General features: G+C 31.3%; 3 protein-coding genes across 4 annotated transcripts in view; 1 reads left to right on the top strand and 2 right to left on the bottom strand.

The window, feature by feature from the left end:
- Positions 1–525: 525 nt before the first annotated feature.
- Positions 526–5078, bottom strand: LOC146533796 (centromere protein S-like). 2 transcript variants are annotated; one of them, XM_085194787.1, is made up of 4 exons: positions 4844–5078; positions 3965–4122; positions 3468–3534; positions 526–2553 (listed from the first exon to the last, which is right to left on the bottom strand). In XM_085194787.1, exons 1-4 carry the CDS (start codon positions 4874–4876, stop codon positions 2341–2343), a joined length of 471 nt encoding a protein of 156 aa, XP_085050913.1. In that variant the 5' UTR covers positions 4877–5078; the 3' UTR covers positions 526–2340. The 2 variants fall into 2 exon arrangements, with proteins under 2 accessions (XP_085050913.1, XP_085050914.1); XM_085194788.1 differs by lacking the exon at positions 4844–5078 and adding an exon at positions 4685–4799.
- Positions 5079–5796: 718 nt separating this feature from the next.
- 128up (GTP-binding protein 128up) lies at positions 5797–12219 on the bottom strand. The gene is made up of 7 exons (XM_085194466.1): positions 12029–12219; positions 11761–11881; positions 11045–11220; positions 9883–10122; positions 7814–7982; positions 7360–7612; positions 5797–7053 (listed from the first exon to the last, which is right to left on the bottom strand). Exons 1-7 carry the CDS (start codon positions 12068–12070, stop codon positions 6951–6953), a joined length of 1104 nt encoding a protein of 367 aa, XP_085050592.1. The 5' UTR covers positions 12071–12219; the 3' UTR covers positions 5797–6950.
- A 392-nt stretch (positions 12220–12611) lies between these two features.
- The window catches only part of LOC146533798 (potassium channel subfamily K member 18-like), a 108985-nt gene continuing 101425 nt past the window's right edge, over positions 12612–20171 (top strand). Inside the window, exons 1-2 of the mRNA XM_085194465.1 lie at positions 12612–12990; positions 13377–13742. Of these exons, the coding sequence (XP_085050591.1) occupies positions 13508–13742 (235 nt within the window). The 5' untranslated portion in view covers positions 12612–12990; positions 13377–13507. The remainder of the gene's footprint in view (positions 12991–13376; positions 13743–20171) is intronic.

Below are 20171 nucleotides of genomic sequence, written 5' to 3' on the forward strand. Positions count from 1 at the left end.
TCAATAAGTCAGAGGCACCTATCTGCGTAATGTCTCGGGGCAGCATTTACATATTTTAATGAGCAGCGCCTATCGCGGCCCGTGGTCTAGATCATAGCTGGGGCCTGGAGGCATTCAACATGGCTAGTTTGTTCTTCGGATGCTGTGCTATTTGTCGATTATCGTGTAAGACTTTAATTGCTTTGTGTGCAATCAATATTTCTGCACTTGTGCACTTCGTTGTTGCGTTAGAATTGGGTTGTGCCACTTTATAAATTTGAAATAGGCCACAATCTACATGCAATGGTTGTAGGTTCGATCCTAGTGAAGTAAGTATAAATAACATTTATTACGGACAAGACAAATTTGTCTATGTCATATCAATAATCAATGTCTGTAAAATTTAATAAAAAAATGGAATACGGAGTGTCTCTACACTAATTTCTTTTTTTTAATTGACTTAATAAACTCTTGCTACTTATTCACTGTTCACAGGAAACTTAAGCTATTTCCTTTGCTTGTGGAAATGAATAATACCAGAAAATAGAAAGATTGAATTATATTTACTTGAATAAAATCTAAGACTACTACTATTATTAAGTATATGCATTAGTTGGACGTTCTTTTGATATAATGTAACTTTAAAATATAGTATACTATAATTCTTCACTAAAACAATTTTAAAAGAAGTTTTTGGATCCTTTTTTGTGGACTTGAATCGATCGATGAAAAAGTTTTGTTATTAAAGTTCTCTATTTTTCGTCACACATAAATACATCTATGTAAGTAGACATAGATTTCATGTTTCATGGCCACGCACCACATGGGCAAAGCATCATATCAAGACTGGGTAATAAGTAATAATATCTAAGCAAAAAATACACAAAATTACAATACCTATATACACAAAACATTGTGACGAATAAACAAACAAGTATTGTAAATAAAAATTAATTAACAAACTCCTAATTTCCCCCCTACCCCCATGTTGGTCACCGTGGGAGTGGGAGGGGGTGGGAGTGACGGACACCCTGTAATGTGCTACTGTTGAATTGCAAAAATCTCATTATGCTCTAACTGTCGTTATAGGAGTAATTAACTACCGGGCAGTGTGAAAACTTTGGAAACGCTATGTGTTCTATTTCTTTTATCTTTACGATTTGCAAGTTTTATTACAAATTTTTCAATTTTCTTAATATAGACTAATCAATAACAAACAAATCTAGTGCTAAACGTTTCACTACATGTAACAAACACCCAATTTGCCCCTACCTCCTTGTTGGTCACTGAGAGAATGGGAATGGGAATGATGGATACCCTGTAATGTCCTACTGTTGAATCGCAAATATATCTATCGTCTGTATAGATGAACGATACAAAAATCTAAATAAAAATCACTGAGCCTAGTCTAAAAATTACGCAATCCCATGTCAATTACACGGAGCGTCTCACGTCACGTTTTAAGTTTTTTAGTATCCAAGAGCAGTTAATTTGTTTTATCTCTTTTCTGATCCAAAAAAAAGCGAAATACACAACTAACCAAAAAAATATATAAGTCTAAAACAACTAAGTCTACTCTAAAGACGTCGCAGTCCCGTGTAATTGTGTTTCACGTAACGAGTTTTTTGGCGCCCACCTATACGCGGTGCAAGTTCATTTTTGTTATCTCTGCTCTGGGCACTGTATAGATAAACGATACTAACACCGCTAGAGCTATTCATATTTCAATTTCATTACAAACTTTTTGGTAAAGCGATTGGATTTTAAATGCTTATTGGTTATGAATGGAATAGAAATTATATGTCCTCTTTTTTAAGGATTTTCATGAACAGTGTGTCCAGTTTTATATATTTTATATCTTTAGGTCCATATAATAAACTAACGATTGTTCTAGGCATCTAGGATGTTGACGGGACAAATTATAAATTTAACAAATGAATTCCGCCACTCAACACGCAACGTCTCCTAAATTCGGCGGAAAATTAAATAAAAAGAAAAAAATATCTACAAATTTACTTTTTTACACGACAATATCACTACTTACAGACGTACGTAATAAAATATACATAATTCTATCTACTATTTACTATACTTTCCCATCACTACTCTTCAGTTCTGCTCTTCTGGAGGCACAGCATATTGAGTGACAGAACTCAACGTCTCCCTTCGTCAAAGCGAAAGCGAGGGCAGAGTGGAAATCAAACCTAAAACTTGTCGCGTTTACTGGCCTCAAATTGGCTAGGACTGGCTTAATAAAATTTGATTTCAAAACTAATCAACCAATGTGAAGACAGGCTCAAATAAACTACATACATCACAACTACATTCATCTACTAAAAAAAAAACATTTCTAAATACATTTTATTGTGTCAAAGTAAGATCTACCATATTAACATCGTCTTCAAAATCTTTCACACGTTCGTTTGTTTTTTCTTCTGGAACTTTCTTCTTTGGTTCAGCACTTAATAGTAGTTTCTTCAGTACAGGTGTATCCGTTTTGAGTATAGGCAAAGTCGTTTTACGACGTTTTTCCTTAGATGGATTATCAATTACAATTTTATTTAGACGCTCTTTCTGTAAAAAAGTCAATTGATAATATAAGAACAAATTACAAATTACTTTTGATTGAATTTATTCAGCAGTTATGCAATACTTTTCTTTTGGCTAAAAGTAGGAAGGTTTTACTTTGGCCTGAAATATTTAGAAGATATATACAAAGAAAGCAGACATAATATTAACATAAATAATATTTACAATCAAAAGATTATAAATGGATTACAATTACATATAAAAATTTAGGACGTAGCAGTTCAAGTTTCGTTCTCCACCTTTCGCCTAATTATCGGGAAATTGCGTGTATGGTCGCGGTACAGAACGCCGCGCTTGTACTTGGACACGATATATTACAGCAAAATAATACTGTTGGTACAATTTTCTGTAATCAGCATTCTTTGATCGAGGATAGATAGTAAGTGAAACTTACTAAAAGTAAGTTTCTCATTCCAGTCATTGAAAAAAAGAGTAATAACAATTTCATTACCGCGTGAGTTTCTATACAGTAGAAAACGTCCCACAAAGTTTCATTACAATACCGATAGGTATATTATACAAAAAAGAGCCAAAACAAACTGATAATAATCCGTTAGAACAGTATATCAATTAGGAATATCATTTCAACTTGAAAATAGCAGTTGCATAAATAATGCTTCATAACGGTGTTAGTTAGTGATTCAGATGTGAATTTAAATTAAAATTGCAATTAAAACACACGGAAACCGATTCATTATTTCGGAATGAATATGGATTTATAATTAGGTGCGAAAATAATGTCGCGTCAAACGTCATTGGAAATTTTCCGTGTGATTCATCGCGTTGTTTTTTCCGATTTGACCACCGGGACGCAGCAGATGGTAAAAGCTAGTATAGTTGATAATGTACCTGTAGGAAACTAAATCGTAACTGTAGAAAAAAGTTTGTTTTTTACTAACCAATGAAGGATTCCTTCTTACTAGCAATTTCACGTCGTCGGTATTTATTGTAGTGCGCTTAGCGTGTCTGAGGGAAAAAATAAACTACAAATAGAAAATAACTTAAAAATCATTATAACGATTTTAAAAATTCATATATATATAAATTTGTAAGTAGCATGATTAAAGCCGTCAGCAGGCAAAGCCTCATGAATTCTGCGGAAAGTGGGTAACGGAATGTCTTAACTCTAAGTTTCCAGGTTAACTCTGCCTGTCTTACTATATGTAGCACACACCGTGAACCTAAAAAAAGTATCACACGTATAAGGCAGGGTATTCAGAGTGAACCCAGTGTCAAGACACTTCTTCACTTCTTCTCTTCTTCACTTCTTCTCTTCTTCACTTTCTATTCAATAAGAGACTGAAATGAACTTTAAATACATTGCGTGTTAAATAGCGAATAACACCACCGCATAGTAACACCATTAAAAAAAATAACAGATCTAAAAATATCATACTTAGCAAAAGCCTCCAAATCCGAGGCATAAAGCGCAATCTTCGAGATGACCAACTCCGCAATAATAGCATTTGCGGGTCTCGTGATATCCAATCCCATACAGTGGCAGATTTCTACGCAAACGGCACGTACGTCCCGATGTATTGCCGTGCGAAGTTTCTGGAAAATGAAGCTTGTTACAATGTTAAAGTTTTGGTATTTCCATTTACTACACGTTGATATTTTTTAGCTTTTTATTATTTTTAAAACAAAAAAAAAATATTTGTACATTATTAATAATTTGTTGTATTTTGTTTCTTCGCTGTTCGTTCCTTCGCTCTGGCACCAAAGTAAAAGTCCGGCGCTGAGTTCCGCCACTCAACACGCAAAATCTCAAAAATTCGGCAATAAGTGGGGAACGGAGTGTCTTAACACTAGCTTCACTCTGAGGGTGGGCACCCTGCTGTGTGGGATACAGTGTGAAGGTGATTTATTTTTATATTCTTAAAAAATCATTAATTAGAAATGAGCGCCATCTTTCAAACGTACATAGAATTACAGAAAAATTGTAAAAAAAAATGTTTGCTTTACATGCTTAAGATGGCACTGCAAGTTCTGATTGAAAATAAACTAAATGATATTAATTCTGACTAAATAAGACTTTTACAATATATAAATTGAAATGAGCTCAATAGTACTTAGATCTAAATAATTTTGAATTATTTAGATCATAATTACTTACCTACTTAAATCATAAAATTTCAAATAAGCAATTGGGCGGGAATGTATCTTTACTTAAGTACTTTGCTTCGTTGCATATATAAAACTAATACAGTATTAAAAAAATAGTTATAGTGCCCAAATAGTACCTAAATTTTATTTTAAACATATTTAAAATTACCTCACTGGCTGATAAATTTTCAAATGTAGTCATTTCTTTGGTATAAAGGTCTCGATTAAAACAGCATATTTAATACCGGTTATTGTATATTTAAGAAGATCAAACGATTTACGCTCAACAATTTTTATTATACTATCTACACGAAAAAGCCATGTAATATAATGTAATTCTTTTAAACGGGCATAACATAACCTTAAATAATACTTTATAAATAAAGTAAAAGTCAAAACATAAGTGTCAATTGTCAATTATCAAGGACAAACCGATAACAGTACAGATACAAAATAATGGTAACGAATTTAATCAGGTCTGTACGTTATAAATTTTAAGATTTATTAACTTCCTACATATAATATACCTTGAAGATATTGCATTATCAAAATTTATTAAGCTTCTTAAAATTTTTATATCAATTGTTAAATAATAATATCTCTGATTTTCATAATTTTTATACATGTTTTACGAAACTCTTCACCCCTCACTAACAGATAGACCCGTGACCCCGGACCAACGCTGTTCGAAAGGTTCAAAAGATTAAATATAATACACGATTAATCCGGTTAAAAAGTTTGAGTTATAACAATTGTGAAATTTTAAAAATTATAAACTAAATTAGTGACAATAGTATTAGATAACATACTCATATAGAAATTATCTTTTCGCATAATAAATGTGTGATAAGCGTAACGTAAGCGTAATTGTATTTGGAGCAAAGCTTCACTTTTTTCCCATGTAGCGGGCTAAACAGGAGTAGTTTTAATAACTTTGTTCCCTACTTAACACCCAATATCTATTGCCTCGTTACTAGAACGAGAAAATCAAAATAATTAATTACAAAAAAAAATCTACCCACAATGGTTGCCTTTACAGTTGAACGCGGTGTTGCTCCACGATGGTAATAATAATTTAAAAAAGATAAAAATAGATAAACAATGGATAATAAAACAAAAATATTATTTATTTCAGTTTATTGAGCGCTCTGTACAGTTTTCAAGTAACAATCCAGCATTAGTTTTCAAGTAACAATCCAACATTAGTTCAACCATGAATATATTAAATTTACATTTGCAATGTTAAAATATTTAGTCACTTTTTCGTAATATCAACTTCCGTAATCTTATTTTCCAAAATATATTTTTATATTTTACAATACATTTTATTATCTGTTGTTCTATAAGTGCAATACATTTATATTTTATGTTAATACAATTGAAACCCGACTATCCGGCCCAAAATTATAAGGATTTGGTATTATCCGGACTACTAACTGTAATGGGCAGTATGGTTGATGAGTCATGTCAGATGTCAATACAACTGGCCTGGTTAACTGGGTTTCTGCTGTACACAAAAGATTATTTTTAAAGGCATATCTATACATTTATAAACATATATAGGACTCATAGTAAAGACATTATTCCAAACTGTCTGAATTTTTTTAAAATTTTCAATTCAATATGCGATGTAATGTTTGTGTCATATTTTATCTATATTCCGTAATATGATTGAATAATAATAAAAAATGTATAAATTTTAAATTAGTTTTAATAAAAGAAACTCACACCTATGTAGCTTTATTCAATTTCAGTATACAAAAAAAAAATACCTCGGTTGAAAAACCAGGACGAGTATTTTAAATGTTGAATGTCATTTCATAATGATTATATTTCAGTTGTTTAAGATCATATTATGTTGTACAAACTATAAGTTTTAGCTTCACGCTGTATCCGACATATAGAAGAATGAACAGAGGGAAGCTAAAGTTAAGAATTTTCTAAACTTTGGATTCCCTCAAAATTTCGACGGAAAGTGAGGAACGTGCATTGCGTGTTGAGAGTCGAAACGAAATGTAAATATTAAAAAACTACTTATGAGTGGGAATCGAACCCAAAACCGTCTTGTTTACAGTCACACGCATGTGCCACTGCACTACGACGGCCTCAACACAAAGCAATAATATTCATTAGACATTTTATTTAAACCCTTATATTGGCAATAGATAAAAAAATATTTTTTATTAATGAATTTGATATGATTTTAATATTTTTTTATTGTACGATGTACAGATATACATTTATTATGTTTGAAAATATAATATAATCTGTTTTATTTAGACTTTTTTAACAATCTGTACGACATCTTCATCTGATAGGACATGATCAATACCAACTTTCTGCGGCTGATGTTTCACAGAAGAACCCCATACTAAGGCACTGGAAAATAAGTATTATGATTATTCACTTATAGTATTCATTTAGTAACTAAAATATTTATAGCAAATAATAAAAATGTTTGCTTTTACATAAAACAATTGATTTTACACTTTTTGATTACTTTTCTATTATTTTTTAATGCTACATTTACATTTACTGTAAGCACCAAGGTTGCGGGTTTGATTCCACTGGGGACAATATTTAAAATAGTTTACTATTTTTATTTCAATAAACAAGTATGGTATAAATTATCACTTTCTTCATATTATTTATGATGACATATAATAAAATTTACAGTGTACTCACTATTTAAACTCTTTAACAATAGATCTATGCAGTTTGTTACAAAAGTCCTCTACACTTGTCCTATCAGCGTGCAATACAACTGGTGCGTTATAGTCGGGCAATTGTCCTTTGGGCTTTGTATATATTCTTATTAGTTTGAGATATTCCCACATTTTCTCCAATAAATCGTCGAAATTCCATTTATGATGAGCCGATATTGGTACACAGTGAGGAATTTTATATATAACATCAAGCTCTTCTATGCTTATTTGATCTGAAACAAATTATAATATGATGAATAATTAGAAAGGCGGAACTCAAAGCTGTGCTTTGCCTCTAGCCAATGATATTATGATATATTTAATGCGTCTGAGTGGTGTCGAGGCCACAACCGTCGCGTTTACAGTTCAACGTTTGTGCCACCGGGCCACAAAGGCCTCGCGTAAGAGATATTAACCATTTGAAATAAACCTACCAATTTTATTCAACAAGTAAATGCAAGGCACATATATTCTATTGCCCTCAATGACATCAATCAAGTCGTCACTGTTGGCGTCGTAACGTAGTGTTATATCAGCATTGTGTATTTTGTATTCAGAGAGGATAGTCTTCACTGTTTCTAGATCTAGCTCGGATTGTGGACACTGGAAAGAGAAGAAAATAAATAAATTTAAAATATTAACTAACTTTATTTATAATAAATACAATAAATGAATAGAGAAATTTAAAATTATATTATGTTTCTTTTCTAAAAGAAAAGAACCGAAAATAGCATTCTGCCTAACCAGGCTAAGGGAACATGGGAACCTAAGACACTATTCTTAATTAAGACATTTCCATTCCCCACTTTCCGCTGAATTCCCGAAGCATTGTGTGTTGAACGGCGGAAATCAAATTCAACTTTGCTTCATAACATATTATCAGAGTGAAGAAAATAAAAGAATATATATTTCATGTCCTCGAGTGAGTTTGTGCCCATGCCTATGACTGACATATATTTTACTAGCGACCCTCTTGCGGCTTCGCCCGTTTTTACTACTGGATTATTCATATACTGTATGTTTGCAAAGCACTTAAGATAATGTGAAAATTAATTAAACCCTAATGCAACCCGCATTTTCGTAGTTTCAATAAGGACTTTCCAATTGTTTTACACAGCAAGGATTTTTTAGTAGGTACCGTAATTTTAAATCTGTGCTACTAATCTTTTCAGGTACTTATTAAAATATATTTAAATGACTATTTTTAGATAGTTTAATAATTATTTTTAAACGGAAGAAATTATAAACAAAAACCTACTAATAACTACTACAAAAAATATAAAACCAAATATATGGCGCTGAAATAATACATTCAACTCCAATTATCCAATACGTGCAAACGCATCTAAATCTTCGTTGCTATAGAGACAGGCGGGTTTTTTTTTTCGAGCTTGTGGTTAATGCTGAAGAGAGAATTCTGTCCCTGATGAAAAGCAAGCAATACGTGGCTGCCTGTGAGGAAAATTAAATAGAATGCGTCGGCCGGGAATCGAACCCGGACCGCCCGCGTGGCAGGCGAGCATTCTACCACTGAACCACCGATGCGTGTAAGGCAGGCGGCCGACGCGCTTGTATAAGCCGTTTCGCAGCAAGGATTTTTTGATATTGTAACAACTTCTAAAGTACTTATTAAAATGAAAAAAACAATAAAAGACAGTTTTGATCTTCATTAAATGGCCAACGTAACTAATGTACTTATTTATATGCTGAGAGTAAGGGATAAGTAAAACTTGAGTCGATACAGCTGAAGTGTCAACGGCGTGATGTGTCAACAATTAAATGCGTTTTTCTCCAAAACTATTCGCAATTTCGAAATTGTGTGAAAAGCAAATTTTATCTTCCTTTAACGTAGAAATTTAATAAAGTATTTTAAAGGATAAGGATTAATACCATTATAGAAAAATATCCCTCACAATAAAAAATATATTGAAATTATTATTTTTAGACAGAAAAATGATCACTACACGTTATTCTTAAAAGATATGAATATGCCATCGCGGACTTTTTTGTAGATCTTATTAAGAGGAACAATACTCCAATACATTTTTTTCATGTAGTACTTACCATCAAAGCAGCGCATGCGCGAAAGTGTCTCAACGGGTAGGACTTTATACATATTTATCGTATTTATGTTAATTTACATAAGAATGTACAAATAATAAACTATATATAAACCTTCTACGAAAAATACTCGACCTAATGGTGAAAACCGCATAAAAATCCGTTGGGTGGTTTAGAAGAAGAAGAGTTAGAAACAACAGACAGACACGAAAAGCGACTTTGTTTTATAAGATGTAGGATAAGTAATATTTTACCATGTGTACCATATGTATGCACTGTCTTTATAAATAACATTATTTATACAATTTTGTGTTTCCCCATACTAAAACTATCACTATTACTTTTACAAACAAACCAACCAAGTTATAAATAAGATTTATCTATTTCTTATAAGTAAAATCCTATCCATATAAACAAAATATAACATTATAATAATACTTACTGTAGTATTCAAATTGATGCCACCTTTATCTTTCTTCCTAAAATATATATTGGGTGGTTGTTTGTTTAATCTTAGGCCAAAACCTTCCAATTCATGTTCTAATAATTTCTTATGTTGCAAAGGTTTTAGGACGTCCAATACTATGAATACTAAGCTGCAAGTTCGAGCTACAGCTATCACTTGACGACCACGACCCTTGCCGTCTTTAGCTCCTTCTATGATACCAGGTAAATCGAGTAACTAGAATGTTTAAAATTTTTATTTATTACATTAAAAATGTTTCAAAACGTTCATTTATTACATTTGTATTTTAATTAATATAATAATCATATATTAATTGTATGGTTATGTATTTCATTTTTATTTGAGAAGAATTTAAAATGCTTTTGAATTTCTAAAATGTAGTAAGCTTAACAATCCTAAAGGACACCTATAAGTGAAGCTTAACAAGTTTACATGTAGATATGTTTTTTTTATTTATGCTGGATATGGCATATAGCAGAACAGGCAGAGAGAAGAATGTCGCACTCTGTTCTTAACTTTTCTGAATTTGAGATGTTGAGTGTCATGATAATATTAATGCCATCTAATATCTTAAGAGTAAGGAATTGGAGTGGTGATCAAATCAACAATCCTTCTAGGCCTATAGAACACTGATTTGGGAATATAAAATTAAAAATAAAAGATTATATTACAAAAAAAAAAAATTATAAGTCTATTTGCAATGGAATATTAATTAACTACAAAGTAATTTAATTTATCAAAATGTACTAGAAATCTTTTTTGTAATTTTCTGAAAAATGATAGACTGAGAGCAATATATTTTGTCTTAATAATATTTTTTTAAATATTTAATTGCTATATGCAAATCAACATATCAATAGTTCATTTTTTTAATATTCAAAGATTAAGGAAATGACAAGTATTTTTTTTTTAAATATTTCTTTTTGCAAGTTACTCAAACATAATCTAACACTATTTTAAGAACTTTTGAATCATTGAATGAACATATATAAAAAGTATTGTGTTTAAATATTATTTGACTAAAATATACTAAAAAGCTTAAATACGGGAAGCCATGTTTGGGTCTCTTATCTATTATAATGTTAATTAATTTTCATATTAACGATTAAAACTTCAAATAAAATAATTATATAAATACCTGAATTTTAGCTCCCTTATATTTTATACAACCAGGCACTGTTGTGAGCGTTGTGAACTCATATGCCGCCACTTCAGAGTACACACCTGCTAAATTAGAAAGCAATGTTGACTTCCCCACTGATGGAAAACCAACAAATCCTATTCTTGCGTCTCCAGTTTTGGCAACATCAAAACCTAGTTAAGATAAACAAGTAGGTACTTTAATTTTATAAAAATAATATATAAAAATTGTGAATGGTTATTTATAAGTATTCTAATTATCCAGAGAGGTTAATTGTTACTTCTGTGTTGTGTTACATAGAATATTTTTTTGTATTATTATATATTTAATAAAAATAACGAGATGTGAATTTTTCACTTCATTTTATATTGTATAGAACTAAATCCTATACATATATATACTTCTATATATACACACACACACACACACACACACACACACACATATATATATATATATATATATATACTTCTCTATCAGGTGTTTATAAAAGCAAATAGATATAAGAATTTTCAGATAGACAGTATTCAGACATTCGATTTCATACTTTCCAAGCCATGGTGTATTGAGTGGCGGAGATCAACAACGTGCCATTGCCAATCAAAGCAAAAAAAATGAAAATAATTTAAATATAATTCATTTATGTATGTTTGTATGATTAATAATATTGTACTGTGACAAAGTGTTTGTTTTATTTAAAACATGTCTATTACCTTCACCGGTGGCACCGCCACCGCCTTTAGGAGTGATTAGTTCACGTCTTAGCTTAGCTAACCGCGCTTTAAGTAAGCCCAAATGAAGGGCTGTAGCTTTATTTTTTTGCGTGCGAGCCATCTGGAATATGTAAATAACTCTTTGCATTTCACTGAGGTATTTGTAAACATTTTTTTATGGATAAAGAATATTTTTTATTATTATTCACTATGTTTCAAATAATTGTAATATTTCTAGAAAGAAGTTATAACCTCTATAACTACAAACCTCAGACTCTATAGCCGCAATCTTTTCCAGTATAGTACTCATGATTGCAGATTTTATATATGTTTACTGAAATTTTAATGAGTTTTAATAATAAATAAAATAATCGTAGCTTATATTATACGTGTACTTAATATAAAAAGGAAGCGTGTCAATCTTCCTTAATCAGTCGGCGCGGAGCTCACGAATGACATTTGATAGTGATGTAATCAAATGTTAGAATGTACTTATATGTTTTATTTAAATGTTAATTATGTAATAAAATGTGTACTATTTTTGATTGTGGACACTACTTAGTTCATTAATTAATATTTTTGTAATAATACAATTATTTTGTAAGTAGATAAATAAAACATTTTTTAGTAAAAACACACTGCTTAATAATAACATAGCAAATTTAATCTAAAGATTATCTTTTATTTTTCTTAATTATGTTTTAGTTTATTTCAATACATAAAGAGTTTTTATTTTCCTTGCTTAAGCTACTGTGATTTTATGGTAAAAGCATTAACTAAACGTTTCATTTCGTTCTTATAATACATTATAACAGATGGCGCTATTTAAATTTACCGACCACCCAAGAGATGTCACTAGCATGATAAAATAAATGGGATTAACCACGTGGAAATGGCTTTCCCGCAGGTTTGCGCCACGAACATAAAGTCTGTAGAAGAAACTGTGGAAAACCGTTTGTAGGTTTGAACGGGAATGCCTCAGTGCAACCTTGCGCGCCCTCGCGGCTGTGTGTCTCGTGGCACAGAGCTTACAAGTTTACGAACTTGGCAGAGCGAATTTTTCCCTTGATATGAAAATATATACTTCGTTAAAAACTAGTAACTAGTAAAAACAAAAGTGGAAAATGTTGTGTTTTCAATTTATAGTTTTAGTTGATAATGGCTTAAGAAAGTTGTCATAACTGTAATTTTAGTGTATTAATAATTAATTATACATTATAATAATAATAAGTAAGTAATAAACTTAGTTTTTTTTTAAATTACATTTTTTTAAACGATTTCCACAACCATTTGAGGAAAAGGTGTAGTGATATCTAATAATATTTTGTTGTTAGGTGTTCAGTAAATGTAATGAATAATTAAAACCATTATTGGATAACTATAGTAAATTGGGCAGGTATGTTATTCAAATGGTTGTGCTAATGTAAACATATTCTTTTGTATTGCTGTTTATTGTCGAAATTTTTTATCAGGCTTTTCAATCTATCTAATTGATTAAATCCACCTTGATGAATGATGAGACGGAAGTAATAATAAGCAAATAACGTTTTTAAAAAACCGCACAATCAGCTTTTGTGTATATAAGTAATATTACACATTTCTTTTTTTCTTTTCAGATGAAATGCTCTCAAAACTCTAAACTTAAAGTACATAAACAACATTTAGTAAACATTTAAAACAATAATTTATTAAACATAAAGCAGTTTAAAAATGGAGACTGTCAAATATATCCGTGTTTAAAACTAAAATGTCATCCGTAGTGTCGTTAGATGGACGGGATAGGCCGGGTTTACTACGACGTGTAACAGCGAGTTGCGCGCGCGCAGCTTGCACGCAAATGGGATTGGTTATACTGGTAGTGGTATATGTGTTGGTTGGTGCTGTATTATTTGAATACTTGGAGTCAGGACCTGAGGTAAAGAAGAGGACTGCGATACAGAGGTCAAGAGATGAGTGCCTGAAGGAACTTTGGGCTATAACAGGTGAGTCAGTGTAAAGTAAGGAATATGAAGTAAATTCTGTTTTATATTGTCATTGTTAAATTATTACCTGAGTTAAGATGTTTGTGGGTTTCCTTTAAAAAATGTAGCATCTTTTAACTATTAAAAATAACTCTATCAAAAAATTATAGATAAACAAAAGTACGAAAAAATAATAGAAGAATATTAGATACTAAGTGCTGTTTTAAATACGCCTGAGAAGAGATAGTTTTCTTTATGAAATATCTTTTTAATAGACTTCTTTGATCTAGTGACAATTAAGTCAATAGAAGGAACTCTTGGAACTTTATTGAAATTATATTTCTCACATTTTAATCCAATAAAGAATTGTAAAAGGTAGCGTAGTCGTGAAGGTCTTGAATTGAAAGATTCGAATAAAATATGAGACAATTTTCGAAACGTAAACAAATTATATACTAAATACGATATTATGTCCTTTAATTAGTAGGTCAAACTCAAATGAGTTAAAAAAAAATTACAAGGAGACAATCAAAGTTTGTAAATAGTCTTTCTACATACATTGACATAATTATATTTTTTTAAAAGTGCAATTACATTATTGTTGCATCAAATGATCGATGTTAATAGATCCTCATCTAGATACCTCTCAAACTCTTAACTATACCACCAAAGCGTTTTTCTTCATTAATAAATAAATTTGCAAAATAAATAAAATGCAATAATCTTATATTAGACAAATACAATTATTATTAAATCTAATTATAGTACATATCGTATTTGGAAAGTCAGCTTAAATCTGAAACTATTCTCGTTCTCATTATCGCAAAATTTCACCTTCACAAATGCCAACCCCTTTGAAGGCTCGAACGGGCCTAAAGTGAAATTAATTGGATTCCACACGAACCAACAACTATCGGGTTCAAAATTATTAATAGCTGACAGATGGCACTGACCGACGTTTTATTGTTTTAATATCAGTCGCTATAATCTATCTATACTAATATAATAAAGCGGAAGAGTTTGTTTGTTTGTTTGTTTGTTTGTTTGTTTGAACGCTAAGATCTCTGGATCTACTGGTCCGATTTTCATTGTTTTTGTTTTGTATGAAAGCTGCATTCTTCAGAAGTGCTATAGGCTATATAACATTACATTACACATATATACTAATATATTTTAAAGTACATTCTAATTTGACATGCAATTTATTCTGCCATGTTAATAACAACCGTCGTTGCTACGCGACCGCTACCGCGACGTTTTGATATTCATCCTTATGAAAATTAATATAATAGTTAGTCACTTTTAACATTTTATCTTGAAATTATAGTTTACTGTATAATATACTAATAAATAATTAAGGAGATGTCACTGATTCCAAATGACCTAGCCACCTAGCGGGCGGCACAGTATGACCGACGCGAACAGGCAGATGACGTTGACGGTTTTATAAATTTTCATATATTTTCGAACTTTATTTGTTGTTTATAATTAATTTAAAATACACTTTGATTCTCTTCTTATTTTATTTGATATTGTCCGCTAAAATTATCCTACTTAATAGAGAGAAATGTTTAGTTATTTCGTAGAGTCGATATCTATGTACGCACGTACGGACAACTTTAGGTACTTTTTCTAATATTAAGAATACCTATCCTTTAGTTACTTTTAATCCTTTTGTTAGTTCATTTCAATAACTCAGATAATTTTTTCTAATAATGTGTATCTACTTATTATTCTTTTTGATTATTTGAGCTTATATTTTCTTACTAATTCTATTGAGAATTGAAAATAATTTCATGAATATATTTAATAAATATTCTTATAGTTGAAGCAGGCGTAGCCGCGTCCGGGTCCACTAGTACTAATATAATAAAGCGGAAGAGTTTGTTTGTTTGTTTGTTTGTTTGTTTGAACGCTAAGATCTTTGGAACTACTGGTCCGATTTACTATGTTTTTGTTTTGTATGAAAGCTGCATTCTTCAGAAGTGCTTTAGGCTATATAACATTACATTACATATATATACTAATATATTTTAAAGTACATTCTAATTTGACATGCAATTTATTCTGCCATGTTAATAACAACCGTCGTTGCTAAGCACCGATTTGCAATGTTTCTTTGTTGTTTCAAGAAAACGTCACCCAAAATGAACTTAGGTATATTTTCTTACTTATAAAAATAAATATATTATATAATATTTAATAAATATTCTTATAGTTCAAGCAGGCGTAGCCGCGTCCGGGTCCACTAGTTATTAATAATTGAAACAATTATCGGATATCTTTAAGTTATTAGGTCAAATAATTTATTAAAATTTAATAATGAGACCGAAATATAGCATGGTTGGCTCGTATTTGACAGGATGAAAAGATTTTGTGTTCAAATTAGACTCTCAACTGCATTCTCTCAGTTTAATGTCATCACTTTTACAATTAACTTCGTATGGGATTGGTGCTCAACGGGCACGTTCTGACCACCACAACCAAAAAACAGAACAGTACAAAGTAATCAGACTTGGAACTTATTTTTGGATAGCTAGTAGGTACCTCTTTTAGCTTTTCATATAATATTTTCGCGATATTTATAAAGCATAAAAAAACATTTCGCGTAACTAAATTATAAATTTATAATTACAAATCGCTTCAACCTTTAGAACTCATTGAGTTGCTTGATCGTTGCCAAAATTGATATTAATTGAATTCCACACAAAACGTACACGATTGTTTTCAAAGTTATTAATGGCCGACAGACGGCACTGACCGCGGAGTCTTTGTTTCTTCACACCTAGAGTGCCTATTCATTGAAATATTTTGATTGCCCCAATATAAATCAGGTTAGAAATCAATATACTTAATAGTATTTGAGTTTTACTTTGTAAAACATTAAAATTTTCATTCGTTGCTTCGTTATTAACATTGGGTACAATAGACATTATTAAGTAGAGGGCGTCGTGGCACAGATGTACAAGGTTGTAACTGTAAAGCGACGGTTATGAGTTCGACTCAGATCGGCGGAAATTATTATTTAATAATATCTTCATTTCTTTGCTCTGGCACCAAGGCAGAAACCAAAAGTGGTAAACGGAGTAGCTTAACACAAGCTTTATTCTGCCTACCCGGCTATATGCGGGATAAAGCATGAAGCTAATTCCATTTTTTCTTAAATATATTATCATAGTTTCTGTGGTGGTACGTCAATACTACTGCTATGTCCATTGCTTAGTGGAAGTACAATTAGATATATATATATGTTTCTGAACGCATGCAATTGCTTTGTATTCAAAACCTACTCTATATCGACTACTAACTTGATCTACTAAATAGTCGAAGGAGTACATATATGTAGATACATATGTAAATGTCTCAGCCGAACCTGGTGAAATTCAACGTGAAGCAGCCAAGGAGTCATTTACGAATATAAAAAGAATAATTAATTTATTTCTAAAACAAATTGAACATTTGAAAATAAAGCTTTAAAAAATTGTAGCAACTTTTCTTTAGCTATCAAAGTATATGTAAAAAAAGTAATTATGTTTAAAAAGGTAAATAGCAAATGGAATTCTATTCTAGATATTCAATTGTAGTAGTTGTAAAAGTTAATTTCAATTATAATTGTATTACTTTCATGTACATAAAGGAAGCACCTTATAATAAACAGCCTGTACGTACTACCTGAATATCTTTTCTCCTTACTAGTTTTTGTATTATTATATTCTTTTATAGGAAAAGGTTGAATTGAATTGAATTCTTGATATATGGCGTTGTGAGCGTGCCAGTTGAGAAGAAGTTAATACCATATTTGGGAGTGACATGACTGTCTTTATTCAAGATAGTTGTGGGTTTGATTCCTAATCAAAAGCATTATTCTATTTATTTTCATTTTCAATATAGAAAAGGCGGTCGTGGCGTAGGGGCACAAGGATATGACTATAAAGCGACGATTGGTGGTTCGATTCCCATTCGAGGGAAGGAATTATTATTTATTTATTAATATGTTCAGGATAATTTCGTATATGCGAGATATAGCATGAAGCTAATTTAAACACTCAATATAGAAAAGGAAACGAAGAGCTGACGTTAAAAGCCTAATGGTCTAATTAAGAGAACCCCATATAAGTCTAATTAATCAGAACGGAACGAGCAACGACGACAGCTATTTTCATTTAATAACGTGATTTCACCGTTAGGAATTCTTAGAATAATGAATGTAAGCAATTCCATCTTAAAATCGAAAGCTTTCTTAATGAGGCTTCATATTTGGTAGAAATTAAGAATTATATAGAAGAAATTAAGAATTATAAAAAAAGGTAACTTAAATTTTAAGCGGTGATTGTGGGTTCAACCTCCACAAAATAAAAAAATATTATATTATAGGTTTCCTATTTCTAGTTACATGAATATAGTGCGAGAGTGAGAATAGTGTTTTCTTTCTTCAGCTTTATGCTGTAGCATACATTTGAATGTAGCAGGATAGGTAGAGGAAGCTTAGTGTTGAATGGTGACGTGGTCAACAGAGTGAAAAAATTAAATTTAAATTCCCCAAGTGGGAATCAAACCCACAAACGTTGCACTTATAGTCACTCGCTTGTACCACTATTGCGCCACGGTGGCCTCATACATATTAAAACATGTTTATATTATAGTAAAGTTAGAAAAGTATAAAAAAGCATATAAATATGCTAACTAAGCATATTTTATATGCAAAAACTTTATTTAAGTCAATTTTCCATAATTCATTATTATGTAAAAGGGATTATTTTGTCGTTTGCCTCGTTTTTGCCTTCCCAGTAACACCGCGGTCTTGTCAAGAATCGATTCTCTTCATTTGTCAATATCGTTTCCATCGCTTTGATCTTAGAAAGCAATAATATAGGTCTGATATATGTTAATCATCAGTGGTAGCTCCTTTGTAGTATAGGTATATAATATTGTAATTAAATAATTATACTATATTATTATATTATTAGCGGATGGGTCCGAAGAGCTGAGGATCGAGTGTGGTGGCGAGAATTGGGGAAGGCCTATGTACAGCAGTGGACGAAAGATGACTGTTGATGATGATGATGATGATGATGATGATTATATTATTGTTACTAAGTATGTTAAAAAAAAAATCGATAAAAATCTCATACTTTAAAATAAAAAAAAATTGTGATGTGGCTGTGAAATACATAGATAGCATCTTTGTTAGGTAAATTCTTTCTCCAAAGATGATAACAACATAAATAACTTGTAACAAGTGTACCGGACGGGCGGAACTCAAGTGAATGAGCCGCTGACGCCCTGCACACTATAGGTTCCAGATCATGGGAACACGGAGTATGCTGAGACCCCAAGACGTTCTTGTGAGTCGTTCTTGTGAGACGTTCTTGTGAGTCGTTCTTGTGAGACGTTCTTGTGAGACGTTCTTGTGAGACGTTCTTGTGAGACGTTCTTGGGAGTCCTTCTTGTGAGACGTTCTTGTGAGTCGTTCTTGTGAGACGTTCTTGTGAGTCCTTCTTGTGAGACGTTCTTGTGAGACGTTCTTGTGAGACGTTCTTGGGAGTCCTTCTTGTGAGACGTTCTTGTGAGTCCTTCTTGTGAGACGTTCTTGCTATACATTGAAACAAGATACTGAAACAGGATGTTGAAACAGGATATTGAAACAAGATGTTGATCACTGTATAACGGTCGGTGACTGTCGGCTCTATTCGTGTCTTGTTCCGATTCTATCTTCTTCCTGTTGTGCTCACCGTTGATTGCCGACTGTCTCTGTCTCGCCCGACGCGCACCTCCGTTGCGCGGAGCTAAACGGTAACGAGAGCCGCGAGCCACCGAGCCGTTTTATCTTTATTTACAACAATATTTTTACTATGATTATCACACATTTACATTTATATTTTAATAACTAAAAATCGGATGTTTTTACAATTTATACATATTAAAAGAACATAAAAATATCTATCTATCTATGTATAAAACATTATACTATTTAAGTATTATCTATTATTAAATTACGAAAAATGCTGTTACGATGACGAATTTTACATGAGTTTTTACAATGAAAATTCTCTCTAAAATTAATTACACACATTAGGAATATACAAATCTGTTATTTTGTTACAGAAAACTATGACAAACAATAATTAATAATAAAATTTACTATACGGAAGTTACTATTATATAAAAAGCGATTAATGCGGCAAATCATAGTACAACTATACAAATAAGATATAAAGTCGAAAATTATTATCTAAAACGGAACCCAAATCTATTTATATTTATTATTTAATGTAATTACTTATTTACAAAGGAAAAAACACTATTAATTTAGAAAAGACACTAATAATAACATTCAAAATTACGAGAGTGGTATGACGTCACTTTTTGCCAAACTAAACAGTCTCTAACATGTTGTGACGAGTTCACAGCCGATGATGCGCGTCGGTTGTCGCGAACATTTCTCCCGCC

This window comes from Heliconius melpomene, chromosome 12 (genome assembly GCF_056956725.1).
Source record: "Heliconius melpomene rosina isolate 202511_hmr_F chromosome 12, ASM5695672v1, whole genome shotgun sequence".
In the NCBI taxonomy this organism is placed as follows: Eukaryota; Metazoa; Arthropoda; class Insecta; order Lepidoptera; family Nymphalidae; genus Heliconius; species Heliconius melpomene.